The sequence below is a fragment of the Dermochelys coriacea genome, chromosome 7 (genome assembly GCF_009764565.3).
Source record: "Dermochelys coriacea isolate rDerCor1 chromosome 7, rDerCor1.pri.v4, whole genome shotgun sequence".
NCBI lineage: Eukaryota > Metazoa > Chordata > Testudines > Dermochelyidae > Dermochelys > Dermochelys coriacea.
This window is the reverse complement of record NC_050074.1, coordinates 22,673,261-22,689,805: the sequence shown is the minus strand read 5'-3', so window position 1 is coordinate 22,689,805 and position 16,545 is coordinate 22,673,261. Positions and strand designations below refer to the sequence as shown.

Here is a 16,545-nt window from a genome sequence, read left to right as displayed (position 1 = left end):
TGAGGTGGAGGGACCCTGTCTAGGGCAGGAGTTCAGATTCCGTGGCCAGTTTGAGTCCTGCCTCTCTCCGGAACCTGCCTATGAGGGGGCAGTTGTTGCTGGTTCTGACGAGGGTGTGCTGTGATGTAGACATTTGTGCTACTGATGCTGGGCTGAGGTAAATAAAATCATATTTCACAGGGGTCAGATAGCAGAGATCGGATGCTTGCAAACTTCCATTCATTACTAACCCGGGGCTAAAGTCAACATGGGACTTAGATGTGAAAGAACTGGAGTCCCGATCCCGCTGTCCTGAGCTACCCAGTCCTCACTGCCCCAAGAAAAAATTTCCTCCAGCTTCTCTCTGATTCTTCTGTGGGGATTAGGTTGCCTTGGTATTTTGTGCAAGGGATTTTTGTTTCAGAGAGATCCTGTCTGGTTTCAGTCCTAGCTTCCCTTTGCCTGATACTCGCATCAGTTTATGCCCTGTGAGGTTGAGGTGAGAGGGATACGTGGTTCTAGACTGAGTACCAATAAACTTCTCTCCTCTGTCACGCCACCCTGAGCTGAATCCTGGCCTCCAGAGGCAATGGGCTGATGCCATCACACTATGCAATAATGCCTCGCCTCACACTAGTTCTCCACTATTGGCTTTAGCTTCGGTTTCGCTATCAAACGACCCCGGGGCTTAAAGGTCCCCAGCAGACGTCAGGAAACCAGGCACTCAATGGCAGCCAAGGGAGAACATTTATATTGTTAACTGGCAAATTACTGGCCAATTAATAACACTAAATGGCATGAATCTTGCCTCGCCTGTCTGCTCCTCATTGCTCTGGTAAGTGGGCCTGAAGGGAGGCAATGATTCGGAGCGAAGCGTCGGGGAGATGGCTACTTCCTGCCTTGGCTCAGCATTTCCTTTGTGTGTCTGAGGCCAGGTCTCTATATCCCGTGCTCTCCTTACTGCAGGGTGGCTTCCTGGGAGAATCACAGTGCCACTGAAATTTGCCAGCCCCCGCTTTGTACTGCCTGGGTCTTTTTGGAGGGTGGAGGTTCCATTGCTGGAAAATATGGGATTATCATGCTTCTGGAGATTGGATCTTCTGAATAGTGCCAGTCCCTGAGAAGTGATGCCTCTCTGGTTATGGTGTGGGTTATGGTCTCCCATTGAATCAGTGGGGCCTACATTCACCTCAGCTGATTAGGATGGAGCCTGCTGGAAAGCAGATTGTGTCACCCTTTGCCAGCCATGCTGGTGTGAAGTCTCTTGTTAACCTGAATGTTGGGTATGTGCTTTAGTAACTATACTGGGTCAGGCAGTGTGCGTGTGTGTGTGTGTGGGGGGGGGGGAGGTGATTGATCCTCATGCTTGAGGCTGGTCAGCACAGTGGTCAGAAGGAAATTTAGTTGCTCCATGCAGCATGATGCAACTGGCCATATATATATTCCCCTGACTTTATCTGAAGCACCTGGCAGTAGCCATTGGCAGAGGCCAGACTTGATGGACCAGTGTCTGGATCTGCTATGGCAGCTGGCACAATACCCTTCAAAATGCTTCCCCCATCCGATTTGACCCAGCCTTGCCTGGCCTTGCCATGGTGTCTGCCTGCAGATCCCTAGCGAGGGAGTTTGCTGTTAGTGAGCTAATTGTCGGTGTAATTATTTATTGAGGGTGATGTCGGTGTTGCCGTGGCGGGCAGACGCGCGCTCCTTGCAGCCCAGAATGCAGCGGTGCAGCTGTATTTGTCGTTTCCCAGAGTTTGTTGAGACAAGCAGACAGGAGTAAACACCATAAACATTTATCCTCTTGCATATTCAGCAGCAGATGAGGTTGGGGAAGCTGCAAATTAGAGTGCAGAGAGCAGTGTGACATGGAGATTGCATTGACTGTGAGGTGCTGCCAGGACTTAAATACCTTCATTGGTTCTGCTCCAGTCTACCCCGGGACTCAGTCTTTCCATTCACACCCCTTCAACTGCTGTCTGCTATGCACACATGAGGCAGAGGGAAGGGGCTCAGTGTGCTCTCTTTCTGGGAGAAGATGCATGGGGAGAGCAGGATGTCTCACTGGGGAAGAAGTGACCTGTGATTCTGGGCTGCAGGAGGGGATGTCAGAGCCTGAGTCAGGGTGGCTTTCCCTGAGTCTTGGAAGCTGCTGCCATAAGGGGGGCTGAATGCACCTAGGGACCAATCTGTGCTTCTCTTAGGAGCAAAAACCAGATATCTCTTTCTTCCTCTTGGGACAGACTGTTCTGGCCATCTGGGCTTTTGGGACTGGGTGGCTTCAAGAGTGATGTCTAGGGGTGTGTCCTTGGGGGCTGAGCAGTGGGAGCCTCCCATTGTCACTAACATACAGAATCATATAAAAGTAATATGTCTCCCTTGTGTGGGGGGCCCCCCTCCTGTCCTCAATTGCTGAGTTCTTCACAGCTTCCCCTAAGAGCAAAATAGCCAGGATCCCCAGATGCTCTGCTTGGGCTGAAGCCTCTGCTACTAAATTGCTCCCCTCTTCCTCACATTATGGATTGTTCATTAGGCCTCAGTGATTCGCTGCTTCCTCAGTGGCATCTTCCTTGGTGAGGCTGAGCTGTGGGGCTCTTGCCCCTGGGTTCTGCGACTTTGTCTCTGCCATTAGAGAGCCAATCCATGAATGTTCCGTGGTCCCAGCCCTGATGGAGGCGTGGTTCTTCTGGGGTTGCTGGAGAAGGATATGGGTCGCCTAAGCTCAACTTGGTTTATTGCTGGAACGATGCGTTTCTTGCTGCTGCCTTCCTGATGTTCGCTGTGTGAGAATGGAAAGGAGGAGACCAGCAATGTCTACACCCCATTCTGTTGTAGGCAAGGTCCGTGTGTGTTCAGATTGCAGGGAGCTTTTGAGCCCTTCCACTCCCCTTTCAGTATACTGAGTTGAGGGTTGTTAACTCCTCACCATGCTGCTGATCCCCCATCCCCAGTGGGATGAGGGCTTAGGTAGTGGGTAAGCAGTCTTCCTCCAGGGGCCACTGACATAGCCCTCTTTGGGAGCCAGTGAGGCCTGTGCTCAAGATGTGTGGCTTTTCTAGAGGAATTTCTTGCCAGGGAAAGGGGAGATAAAAAGTCAGGCATGGAAAGGAGTCAACTTGTGACCGCATCCTAAACCTCGGCACCCCGGCTAGAGGAAGTGAGAGCTGCTGAGCAAGCAAACAGAGCTGCAGCTGTGAACGGTTTTGCGTCCACGTGGACTATTCCTGACTGTTCTCACCTCTCTGCACTCCCCACCGCTGTGGTGCTATCTGTGAACTGCAGCACTGGTGTGAGCCCCTGGCCTCCTGGGTCACCCGTGAGGCTCCTCCCGTGGGCTAGAGATCCTGTCCCATAGTCATGTTGGAAATTGCACGCTGCAGGCATCTTGAGGAAAAAGCAGGGAGAGGCCTGGCCCCAAGGACAGCAAGTCAAACAGGAAGTGAAAATGAATGGCCCTTTTAAAACAGTGGGTTTAGTGCATAGCCATCAGTGGATGGCTGTTCAGTGTCCCTCTGTGGGGTGTTAGTGAGCTGTACCAGACTGCACACTGGCCTTTGGGGAGTCTCTTGCAAATGCACTCCCCTTGTCCCATGCTGTGTGGGTGCCGCACTCTAGCATGGGGTGTCAGTCCTGGAGGAGCTGGTTTTTCAGTGGTTCTTGCTATCTGCCCCACCCCCTCCCCGGAGCCGCTTCTCAAAGTTGAGGAGCTCAGCGCTTTCCCCCATATGTTACACCCATGCTGTATGGATTTAAAAACCCCCAGGGACTGTAACAGGTTCTGAGCCCATCCCTTGCCAAACCTCCCCTCCGAGCTGCAGATGGAGCCTTTCCAAAGAGAATCCTTCTGAGGCCCAAATGCCCCACTATCCTTAATGCGCGTCATTCAAAAAGCACCTCTGCTGGCAGTGTTGACTTCATGCGCTCCATGCCTGGGCTGGCTGCTGCCTGTTCTGGGCTTGGCGTGAGAGCTTCACACCTGGAGGCTCCCTGGGATTTGGTGCTGGGGAGGGAAGTCCAGCCAGGCCGTTCGCTGGGATTATGGAGTGAAGGTATCAGGCATGCAATGCTCTGTTCAGCCATTGCCCCACCCAGACACAGGGAGCTGGAACAATCTGTATAGTGGGGGTGCTGTAAACCCTTTATATAATGGAAACCACTTCAAGCCAGGGGGTGCGGCTGCATGCCTAATTCCAGCACCTATGCCCACGTTGGATCTTGTGGGTAACTGAGCTCACCCGTGCCTGGCTGAAAGGCTTCAGTCATTTCTCTTTAGTCCCCATTCCCCCTCCCTTTCTCCACATCTCCCAGAGCCTGGAACCCATGGCCAGAGGCTGTTGGACCAGGGGTTGTCATGACAACACCTCCTCCCACTGAGGTGAAGAATAGAAGCAGATTTCACGGTTCAGGGAATTTCCCAGTTCCTGACCCCTGTTCCCTGCGGTCTCCCCCCACATCCTCCCCCATCCCTGTCATCCTCTCTTAGCACCACATGTCTGGGCCTGCATCGGAGGCTGGAGGGGACACGGCACAGACATTGCATGTTGAGCGCAGAAACCTCCCGTGTCCTTCCCCTCTCCTTTCAGTGCTGTGGAAATGAGAGACTGACACAGAGCTGCAGCAGAGCCAGGCAGGTTTGTCTCAGAGGTCCAGGATCTGGGAAAGGGGCATCCTAGGGAGAAGGATAAAATGACGCCCCAGCAGGGGCAGGTGTGGCAGAGATGGCGCAGGCAGAGTCCAGCTGTTGGGGGGTGAGGCCCATTCCTTTCCTTGGCTCATCTACTGCCTCTTCTGAGCGTACTGCCTTTTCTTTTTGTTTGTTCACAACGTTGGTGAGTCTGGGGGAAGGTGCTGGATTGGCAGCCACTGCATGGGAGAGGCAGACATACTTCCTCCATACACTCCGCTGTGCTGTTGTGTTTCAGGCTTGCCCAGGACGGAGAGAAGGGAATTTGGGCTCCTTGGGTCTTTCTGTTCTGAGCCTGGGCCCCAGGCTGTCATTGAGGGGCCCAGACCAGCTGTGAGGAGAACGGCTTTTCTGGGGCAGATATCAGAGTCAACAGGAATTGGATTGAGAGCAGCATTTCTGGGCCTGTAGGCCAGCTGTCCGAGGGGGACCACTCTGCATCACTACTGACCTAAGGCTGGATCGGAGTTGAAGATGAAAGGTCCTGTATTCTGTTTCCTGGACTGAGGTGGCAAGGAGTGGTGCAGATCAAGAGGGCAGGGCTGTAGCATTGCTGTGGGACTGAGGTTCTCCAGATTAACTTGCAGATAATTTCTTCCGCCTCTCATCAGTTTTGGAGCAGGATCGCAGGTTGCAGTTCAGTGCTCTCCAAACGGGGGGAGAGTGTGTGTGACAAAACCAGGCTCCATCCTCTTGGCTGTGCACCATTTCTTCCCTCCATGGGCACTGATAGTGACTCCTCTGTGCCTTCCCCCCTGCCTTTGGAGGCCACCAGGAATGAGCCCTTCAGTCCCCCAGTGCAGGAACTGCCTGGCTCTGCTGCTCTCCCACCTCCCTGGGCAGCAGCTACTGCGCTTGGTGAAAGGAGCGCTTGGGAAAATTGCCCTACATTTGTGTCTGCCAATGCTGGGCACTGGCTGAGCTGCAATGGCTCTTGGCTGCTGTTCGAGCTCCCTTTTGAAAAGGCTTCTCCTGAATCTGCAAACGCAGGAGAGTGTTTAACCAACAAGGCCGCTAGCTGATGCTGGCAGGGGATCTGCAGTCCAGCTGCGGCTGCCAAACCTGCTGGGGCTCAGCAACCCTGGGGGCGGGGGGTTTACAGGATTCTGTTCCCTTCCTCCCACGTGGGAGCATTGCCTGGCTGGCCAGATGCATTGTGGGGAAGTTCGGCTTCCGCTGCTGAAGGCACCAGGCAGACATTGCTCCAGTTGGCTGTGTTAACTCCGTGTCCCTGAAGGGAGTGTAGTGCTGGGCTGTAAGCCTGTGAGCTTGGTGCTTGCTGCCTGCGGGGACAGCATGGGCAGCAGCTTCTCAACCGTGCTGCCTGATCTCAGCCCTGGAGGTAGAGAGGGGGGGTTTAGCCTCTGTTGCCCACTCAGTCCTTAGCCTCTCTGCTATAACTGCCAGCAAGGGTACCAGATGGTGCCAGCAATGGTGGTGCCTTATGTGAGGTGGCTGTTCCCATAAAGTGGGCTGAGACCGATCAAGCTCATGCCGCTGGGCAGACAGCAGATAGGAATCACTTTGGGTCACTACCGTCCTGGGTTGGTGACCTGGAAAGGAAATGTTTAATCTCATCTCTCCCCGCCCTCAATCATGTGAGCCAGTTTTTCCCTTTTTAATGTGGTCTCATCACCTGGGCTCAGCCGTTTGGGGGATCGGTGGGAATTGGGAAAGGGACAGGGCATTATAGAAATGCAGAGACTTCCCCAAAGTCCTGAGTGGAAGGGGTAGGAGCAGCAATATTAAGCAGTGTGTTTCCCAGAGCCTTTGGTATGTAAAGTGAACCTGTTTGTCTTGGCAGATCCTTGGCTTGGAGAGTACGAATGGTGGTGTCACTGTGGGAAGGTCAGGGCATGGCATCAGGCAGTTCCTCTTGTGTTTCCGAGTGGACCTTTCCACTTGATATCCTATTGCTGGTGCTGTGGTGTTGTGCTAGCCTGAGGTTTTCTCTGCCCACTCCGGTGGTCCTGGCAGACTCTGTTTTAAATCAGAGCAATCTAGGAGTGGGATGGGGGAGAGGGAATGCTACATATCCTTTGGTACCCTGGGCAGAAGTTGAAAACCAATAGGGAGTGTCTGGCAGGGTTTTGGAGGATGACCCGGGCACCTTGATACAGCAATTGTGTCCCTGGCTAAAGGGGTCTGGTGTGGTTGGTGGCCATGGGTTGGGGCCATACCCTGCAGGGTTTGTTTGCAAGAACAGTTCCAGTGGAGCCAATGAGGCTATTATACTTGCATGGGGAATGGCTCTGGTTTTCTAGGCTCGCTGGGGAGCTCAATGGTGTTGGATTGTTTGCAAGAGTATCTTGTGTAGCCTCTCTGCCAAGTTATCGTTCTAGAGCTGGGGGTTGTGGAGCAGGAGGAGGGAGCTCCTTTGTACAGATACTCGCTCCCTGAGATGGTGAGAGATTAGGGAGCCAGTATTGTGAACTGGATGGGCCCAAGGGCTGGTAACTGCCAGCCAGCTGTCCCCATGTCAACAGTTTGAGGAGACTTTTGCTGGGGCACCATAGGTTGGACTATTACATTGGCCATGGGGGCAGCTCTATCTGCTCCCCTCTGCTGTGGATGGGCCGGGGCACTGTCTCTGATACATGCTGGTTTGGAATGAGAAAAATAGCTCCTTAGCCACTCAAACATGTCCTAGGCAGATCAGAAACTTGCTTAATGCTCCGCCCCCCCTTTCCCCCATTCAGTACCTCTTTCTCTTTCGCTATGTCATTCAGCCCCACCTGATGCATGTCATTGGTAACTGCAGGCAAATCATGCTCCATGGTAAGCTGTTCATGGCCACTGATGTGACATGGGGCTACTCCTGACTTTCTCCGCACCCCCACTGATGTGACATGGCGCTACTCCTGACTTCTCTGCACCCAGGAGCCATAGACCCCCTAAATACAGCTGCTGAAAATAATCCTTATTCATTCCCCTAATAACTTGCCAGCACAAGGCACTATGTGAACTCTGCACGGGGATCATCTTCACCCCCTGCTGAAATGTCCAGCAGCTTAGGACAGGAAGTGAAGAATGGGGTGTCTGTTGGAAGCTGCAGGGGGAAGGTACAGGGACAGAGCACAGCCTAGGACTGTGTGTGTGTGTGTGTGTGGATTACAAACATGTTCCCCTCGTTACAGCTTGTTGCGATGCAGCATTTCCTTTCTGAGAGTGAGGTGGGGGTGGGGAATGGGAAAATGAGCAGGTGTGGAGATACAGAGTGCCGGACCCCCCCCCCCCCCCTCCGCAGGCCTCTGTACAAATCCAAATGAAATTGTGCAGCTGCTCCCAGGACCACAATAAAAGCCAGAAAGGGGGAGCTCCTACACTTGGGCACTCACGGCGGCCTGGCCTCCACTGGAAAAGGTCTGCTGCGCCCTTGCCGACTGCAGGCAGGGCTCCTGGTGACATTGTACCCCCTCATGACACCAGATCTGTTTGGGAAGGGGGTTTAGGGATGGCAGCAGAACCGTACCCAGAGGGCGTGTTGAAACCAGCAGTGAGGGGGTTATATGGAAAAGAGCCTCGTAGCCAGACTGAGTCAGGAGACCCTGTGGGGAGTGTAATCAGATCTGGGAGTTGCTGTTGCTTGGGCTCATCTTACCTCCCAGGCTCAGTCTTTGTCTTAAAAAGCCAATCCCGTGAAGGCCAGTTTTGGCCTTTATGCAGTGTTGTAGTGGCAGGCCAGGTCTGCACGCACACTCCCCCTAGGTCTGCTGGAGCGGGGCCCTTGCTGGGGTGGCTCAGCTGCCCAGACCCTCGCGCTGAATTAATATGCACTCTCCTGGCTTTGGAGCTAACTGCAGAGAAAGGCAGGGAGCCAGCCAAGCTATGGACGCTAATCACTGCTCGCCCACCCCGCCCTTGGAGCCCAGCTCAGTGGGAGGTGGGCAGCCAACCTGGTTTGAATGCTGATGGGATTCGCACTCTTTCCTCTCCCATCCCTCCCCCAACAGTGTTTTTCTGGCTAGAAGCTTGGGCTCAGTGATGGGTTTTAAGTGCTGCTCCAGACGTGACTGAGGCTGGGAGCCCCTCTGCCTCACTCTCTTCTGGGACCTTGGATTAGGGAGGTTATTAGGGAGCAGGGAGAGGCTGTTTCAGGACCAGACTTTCTGGTTCAGAGACACTCTTCTCCTCTTACTCAGTATCAGTGTCTCCACCTCCCACCCCAACACCGCTCCCCACATGTTAGTCTATTGCCTCTCTTGAGGGACCTGAGCTATTGAGTCTCAGCTACAGCATGTGGCATTGGGCTGCTCTTGATCCCCTTCTATAAGGAGTGTGGGGGAGAGGAGCTTTCACACAGCGATCTGTGCTTGGTACAGCCGCTCTGGGGATTTGGCTGCATTAACCCTTTGGAGGGTGGGAGGAAATGCCAGGACTTGCTGATCGAAGGAGGTTCTCTGGGCACTCCACGTTCATCCCCCACTCAGCCCTGCCCTTCAGACTTGCCCAAGTATCCTTTGTCAGCTCATATGGCCCTTGAAGGAGATAGCAGCATCCCTTGCCTTTGCGTACAAGCCTGCGGTGAGAGGCTGAGCACATCTGCTCTGGTTGAGGAATGGGAATGGGAGCAGGCAGACTCATGACTCCTTTGTAAAACTACTGCCAGCCTCCTGTCTGGCCTCAGACTGAGAACTGCCAGCGTAAGTGAATCCTCTGGTTGGGAAAACAGCGCTGAGGGGAGTTTGAGATACTAAGTAAGGGCAATGACTGTTCTCTGCAGGAGCCAGATCAGCAATTCGCCAGGAGAGCTGTTTCCTGCAGAGGCTGGAATAGGAGGGGGTGATGCAGGTCAGGATGGAGGGGCACTGGCAAAGGGGTGTGTGGTGGTGGTGGTGGTGGTGGTAGGGAGCTAGTGGCTGGAGTACTATAGATCAGGAAAGAGGGGTATTGATGGAGCTGCATGTGGGAAGCTACCTGCTGAAACAGCTGGGAGTGTTATTGGCAGCCTGTAGGTGTGGGGTGGACCAGGGCTACGGCCAGTCTTTCATCTCATCTCCTTTGTCCAGCCCTAATTGCTCATCCATGGAGCCAGGAACCTCAGTGGTGGAGGGAAGGAGTGGGGTGGGGAGGTGTCCTTGCCAGGATTCATATGAACAGGCTCCACTGGGAACTGTTGTGTTTGATCATTGGTGCCCTGTGGTAAGAGTCCTGAGCAACAGGACTGTGTCTGGAGTCTGACGCTATCTCCTCCTGTCTGGGAGGACTTTTCTGTTCTCTGTCCACCCCCTTGTGCTCTGGGGTCCCTCTCAGAGAGCAGAGTCCACCCGCACCACCCAGCACCTAGGCTTCTCTGCAGACTCTGAGTTTCCTGGCGCCCCAGGGCTAATCTGTGAATCCGTGCCCTGGCATAGCTAGAGTTAATGGCATTATGGGTATGTCTGGCTGCTGTGTGTGAGCCCCCAACTGCTTCTGAGACCACAGCTTCCTGCCCCACCCAGGAGCAATCCCTGGGAGAGGGAGGGGAAGCGGAGCTCTTTGCTACCCCCATGCCTCATTAGCAGCCTCTAAGCAATCTGAGGCAAGCCCCTGGTCACTGCCCTGACCCCTCATCATTCCCCTAAGTGATGGGGTGTTCCCGCTCTCCTTGGCTGCCCTGGATCTGGGGCAGGAGTGAGCTAAGGATCTGGGGCAGGAGTGGTAGCTAAGAGGGGCTCGTATCATCTCCTCACTTCATTATTGCTCTAAGTCAGCAGCTCAGTCCCCCTTTGCACACAGCAGTTTAAGTGGTGTCGATGTATTGACAAACGGCCCATCTCTCTCATTCCCTTCTTCTCTGACAGCCTCTGCAGATTGATGACTATTTCTGTGGCCAGGATTTTAACCAGCCGCTGGGCGGGACAGTGACCATCGAGGGGACAGCGCTCTTTGTGGATAAGGAGGATGGCATGACCTCGGTGGCTGCCTACGACTACCGGGGACACACTGTGGTCTTTGCTGGCACGCGGAGTGGCAGGATCAAAAAGGTAGGCAACCTACTGGGCTGGGGTGAGGAGGCTGGATGGCTGACTACCTCCTTTGGGGCAAGGGCAGGATTTCAGTGCTGTGTTTTGAGGCGTGAATGGTGTATACAGGGTGGGGAGTGGCAGCATCGACGAAGACCAGTTCCCTTTGCTCTTGTCCACTGGGCATATTTGTTAAAGCAGTTTATGGCAGGATTATAGTATGGGGAAACTCCCAGCCCCACCCTAGTTCAAGTCCCAGTCAGCAGGGTTAGTGGGAGTTCCCTTCGCAGTCTCTGAGGGACGGGGTGTTGGGTTCACAACATAGCAAGGTATCCCAGTACTGGTGGTTTCCCTCTATACCCTGTGTCCTTTGATCATTGGATTGCTTTGCCACTGACCCGAGAGGGGCTGCACATGGGTGGTGTATGCGCTGGTGACTTGATGCCTGTGGTGCTGCATTGGTCTCGACCCTCTTGCCAGGTGGCAGTGCTGGCATGTATGAGCTGGTGTTTCTTGGATGAGATGAAGCTCCTTCTCCTGGCACTTCTTGAGTTCAGAAATCCCTCCTCGCTGTTGACCTGAAGTCCTGAATTGGGCCCAATGGCTGAAATAAGGTGGAATGGAGTGGGAAAGGCCTGAAATCTCATCAGGCAGGGCCAGTCCTCCAGGGCAAATAGCCTTTCCCCCAAGCTGGCCAGCAGGGGTGAGATCTTTCGTCTTGCCATAGCACCTGTGCTTAGCTTAGACATTCCGGGCCTCATCCCTGTCCCATTTGGCTGGGTGATGTTGCCCCAGAGGGTGGTGACATGTTCTTAAACCGCAAGTATAGAATAGTGAGGTTGCTTCCCCTCTTCCCTGCCTGCATTGCTAGCATCGTTAAGCTCCCATCTCCATGTCATGCTAGGCCCTGTTGCAGCCTCTGTCTTGGGAAAACCCTGAGGTGGATGGCACTACCCCACAGTGGGAGCTGAAGGAATCCAATAAGCTTCCGTAGAAGGGGAGTTCTCTTTGGGGCTGCAGTGCGCTCCAGCCTGGCTGACCTAAGCCATCTGTGAAAAAAATTCCACAATGTTGGGGAGACCTCTCTTCCCCAGTGACACAAAAGGCTTCTTGTTGGTGACAATTGGCAAATAAGTCTGCCTCTCGCTGCATCTCCATGAGGCATGGGTTTCCTGTTATCATAACATCATTCCTATAATTACAGCTGCATCTGCCTTGTATAAACACTGTGCACCTTAAGTGCATCCTCCACCAGGCAAAGTCATGTTGAGGGTCCTGGTACAGTCCTGCCAGAGGTCTGAAGTGCAGGACTCAACTGGTGCAACCCAGCCCTGTTCATTCCTCTAGAGTTCGGACACTCAGCCACTTGGGCCTACCCACTACCTGGCCCTGGGATCAATGTCTTGAATTCTGAGCTCCTTTTGGCATCTTTGTTTCCCAGCTAAAATACCTCCTTTTCTAAAATGACTCACTGGTATGTAGAAGCAAAGACAGCTCCTAAGAGATGTGATGCAGTTGGGGGTAGAAGCGCTACGTTTACCATCAAGATGGGGTGGGGTCCATTGGCACTGGGCCGTGCAATAGTCACCTTGGAAGGCCTGAAGCCATTGGCAGCTGTTTCCTTGCATGAATTGGCAATGTGATAGGCAGACCACATGCTCCCTTGGGGTCAGTGTTTACATAGCCAAGTTAATAGGGGGATTAAATTAGTGGGGGCTGCAGGCCCCCCACCTTCAGCGAGGCAGGGAAGGGTTTCAGGCTAGTGGGGATATTATGTGCAAGGAAGGCCATGTGCTTTTATCTAGGGGTTTTGACTCTCAATGTGCTGTACAAACATGAGCTAAGTGTTCCTCTAGCCCCTCTACTTCAGGAGATGGATCTGTATCCCAGTGTATTCCCCATTTTATAGATGGGGAAACTGAGGCCCACTGAGATGCAGCGACTTTCCAAGGCCACTTCGCAGACCAGTGGCAGAGCCAGGAGCAGCGCTCAGAGTTCCTGGCCCCTGATCCCTTGCTGTAGCCACTAGACCCTGCTGCCTCTTTATCTGCCTGTGTACAGTATGTTGGACTTGACCTGTGTGGGTTTCCTTTGAGCCACTAGTCTGCAATCAGCGTGTATGGTACAAATCCCTTCACCCCTATAGAAGTGCTGGAGGAAGCAGACTTTTGCTGAGGTGCTGATGTCTGGTTCACTGGGTCGGGAATGCAGAGTTGGCCCAAGGCCAGTTCAGGACTGAACTAGGCGTGTGGTTTAGTCATTATGCTGGTGTCAGCCTGCGTGGGGCCAGTGCTGGCAGAGGGGAGCCCTCAGTGTGTGAGTGGGGGTTAGACAGAGCTGCTTGCACAGCCCTCTCCCCAGTCTCCTTGGCTTGGCTCCAGCGGAGCTGAACAGCCACAAGGGGTCCTAGCCATCATGGCGTCCTGCATACACGTGCCGTGCTGAGCTCAGCAAGATCTCTGCCGTTCCCAAGTCTTTGCTGACTACCAAGCTCAGCGTCAAAGGCAGAACCCAGGTCTCTCATCCACCCTACCATGCTGGCTGGTAACAGGACAGAGACCAGGCTGCTGGATTCGAGACCTTTTTGACAGTCAGTTTGTGGATTTGAAATCATGATGAGCATGAAACTGGCTTCTGGGTTGGTGTGGGGAGAGGCCCGCTGAGACTGGGTGCTGTTGGCAAAGAGGAGAGTGTGTATGTCTGGATGGGTGGGAGGTTGGTCTCTGAACACCTTTTTCCCCACCATCTTATTCTTCTGGAATGCATCGGTTGTCAACACTCTCCCCCAACTCTGAAATCTCCCCCGACTGGGATGCAACAATAGACAGTCCCCACGCACCTACCCTCCTGCTCTATCTGGGATCCTTCCCCATCCCTGGTCTGGTGGCATCTGTTGTGAACCCCGGGTACAGAATAAACCCAAGAAAAAAAGGGGCCCACACAGAAGAGCTGTGATCCTAGCTGGTGCAGGAAGAGAGTCCAGGAGGCAACTCTGGGCTTCTGTCTATGATTTGGAGTTCAAGGTGCAAACCTGCAGTACTGGGGAGGGGAAGAGATTGACTCTCCACATACATTGGGCCAAATTCAGTCTTGCTGTAGGTGGGGGCAGTTTCATGGACTCGGGTAGAAGTGCACTTGCTTCCACCAGGTCTGAATCCAGCCCATTGTCTGTAGTTCCTTCTGTCAGAGGATCTCAAAGCATTTCATGAGCATTAGTGAATGAAGACAGCTCACTGAAAACATCTCACATGGCTCGGTAGGTTGCGTCAGTATCCTTATCTCAGTTTTACAGATGGGAAAACTGAGGCAGAGAGCAGGTTAGGGACATGCCCAAGGTCGCACAGTGAACTGGTGTGCCAAATCCAGGAATAGAACCTAGGAGTCATTGCGGTCTGCCTTCCGCTCCTACAGCTAGACCACACTTCTTGTAGATGCTCAGTGAGTGAGGCTTCCCAAAACCCTTGGGTTTCTTCATCTGTTCTGAAGTCTCAATTTCTTTCTCTCCTTCAGTTTCCTTCCTCTTCGGCATCATCATCTCCATCAGAGGAGGCATCGGGGTTGCTAGTAAGTCAGCATGGATTGTGAGAGGCTTGCTGCCAGAGGCAGCTTGTCCTCCCTTCCCAATCAATAAGGGAGCTGAAGTGACTGGTGTCACATTTCCACCAGCCTCTCCGGCTATTGAATTCCAAATTGCAGGTTTTAAATAGGTTTGTGCCAGTGTGGTGCAGAGGGAGGGGAGGGAAGTGTGGGAGGAGGATTCATGAAGCCACTGAGACAGTGTTACACATCCAGTTATTTATCCCTGGAACCTGACGATTGCTATTTGTCTGGCAAATTTCTCCCTGAGGTGCCAGGTCTTTCTCTGTTTCCATTCCTGCATCTTCATCAAACTTCATCTTCCTCTCTTCCTGCAACTTCTGGGGCGGTAGCTAGAGAGAGTGCCCACCCAAGGCTCATGGGCAGCCCCCCTGGTTCTGGGTAACCCCCTCAGGTTACTAGGGGATGCAGGGCTGGCGCCTGCTGAGCCTTGTGGTGATTTTTGAACTTCAGACCCGCTAGTGTGGCTCATGTTCATGTGGAGTCTCTCCTTTTTTTTCCATTTGCTTCACTCTGCCCATCTGCAGCCATAGTATCAGAGTCCCTGCTGCTCCATGGCCCACCGGCTGTGATGGGCTCTGGCCCGTTAGGTCTTAAGGAAACCAAGTGGGGTTTGATGGGAAACAAACAGTGGTTCTTAGTCCCGTTTCCAGTGGGCAGGTCTCATCACAGCCCTGGTGGGCCTGCTCCTGAGAGAGGCCAAGGACGGGACTCCCCTCCCACTCTATGGGCCAGGCTAGGATGTACTGATGGGACAGTATAGGGGATGTTTCTCCTTAGGTTGTCCTCTAGGGCAGTGCTTCTCAATCTATCTAATTGGGGGACCAGCAATTTTTTTTCCAGTGTGCGCGCAGACTGGCAGCTGATGGCTCGCGGACCGGCACCGGTCTGCGGACCACCACTTTGAGTAGCACTGCTCTAGGGTCCATCGCTATTGTGTTGGAGCACCTTGGAGGGTTTTTAAAAGGGGAAGAGCACTCGCTGCTTCCTCCTCCTCTGTGCTTCCTTTCTTCTCTCCCCCAGAGGCAGAGGAAATAGTCTCTTTGATAAGAGAGGGGTGAGGGTTTGCTTACAATTTGAAAAAAAAAATTCTAGCAGGCAGGCAAAGCAGAAGGTGGAAATGTTGCATTTAGTTCTGAAAGCAGCGAGGTCTGTGCTCACTCTTACCCCCGTGGGAGCAGGTTTCACAGTCCAGGTCTTCCCCAGGGGAATCCCAGCTCCTGCACTCATCAAGAGGCAGCCTCATTGGTCACCCATGTCATTGTTGCAACTGGGAGCTTGTGCTGTGTGTGTATGATGGGAATTTGCCATAGAGGCGAGTGTTGTCCGTGTACTGCTGGAACTTTGGCCTGTGTTGTCTCACCGATTCTTCCTGGATCTGTCTGGGTGTTGAGTAATAAGGGGGAGAGGAGTGAGCGTCATGGGGCTCTGCAGGTGAAGGCTTTGGAGGTGGAAGAGCAGTTACCCGTGATGTCTCTCTGGGTGCTCTCCTGAAGGAAGGACCCAGGGTATTTCAATGTATTTCTGTTCTCCAGCTGCGGGGGTATTTGGAGATCAAGGATCTCGGGCAAAAAGGTCCAGCAAGATGACATGGCTGGACTTCCCCTGTTAATGGGTGAGGGAGGTTGGCCACCAGAGCAGCCTGTGCTCTTGGTGTCCCGTGCTCTGACTCTGTGGGACCAAGGCCATGCCTGCTGACAGGAGGCCTTGGAGACCGTGCTTTGCCAGCTCCCAGATTGCTTAAAAAGGGCTGTAGTGGTATGTGAGGTCCTCTCGTGTGGAGCAATGATTTTTTCAGTAGTGGTTGGACTACTGTGTGCTTCAGGATGCGTGGGGATCTCGACCTCTTCTTTGATTAGAAGCCCCCAGTCTTCAGGGCTGCCAATCTAGCATCCATCACCAGAACAAAATCCACCCAGATATTGATACAATAAGGATGAAACCTGGGCTTCAGCTGACTTTGGAAGCCCACCCTACTGAGCCCAGTCAGGGGCAACCAGAAACGTAAGGAGGGGGGAGCAGAGGGCTCTGAAGGCTTGAGGGTGTGCCTCTCGTGGGGGAGGGTGGATCCTTTTTCAACCACTGCACCGTTTGGGCACATGTGCTGAAGGCTGCTGAGTGTATGCGTGTGCATGTGCGTAGGGGAGGGGTGTCCCATGTCCCCTACTCTAACCTTGGAGCATTGGTGTGGGCGGCGTGGGGGGTGCGATATGGAGAGCTCAGCTTCCCCCAGCAGGGGCCGCCTGGCTGGACCTGGAGGATGGGGAAAGGGCTGCCTCAGCAGTTACCTGATCTTCCTGGGGAGCCGGTGTAACCAGACCCTGCCACTGGCTGTCTCTG

The 16,545-nt window shown here is 53.6% G+C and overlaps 1 protein-coding gene across 1 annotated transcript in view; it reads left to right on the top strand.

Annotated features, from left to right (window-relative positions):
* PLXNA1 (plexin A1) overlaps positions 1–16,545 on the top strand; it is a 274,845-nt gene that overhangs the window by 40,259 nt on the left and 218,041 nt on the right. The window contains 1 exon segment of the mRNA XM_038409069.2: positions 10,447–10,629. Within this exon segment, the coding sequence (XP_038264997.1) occupies positions 10,447–10,629 (183 nt within the window).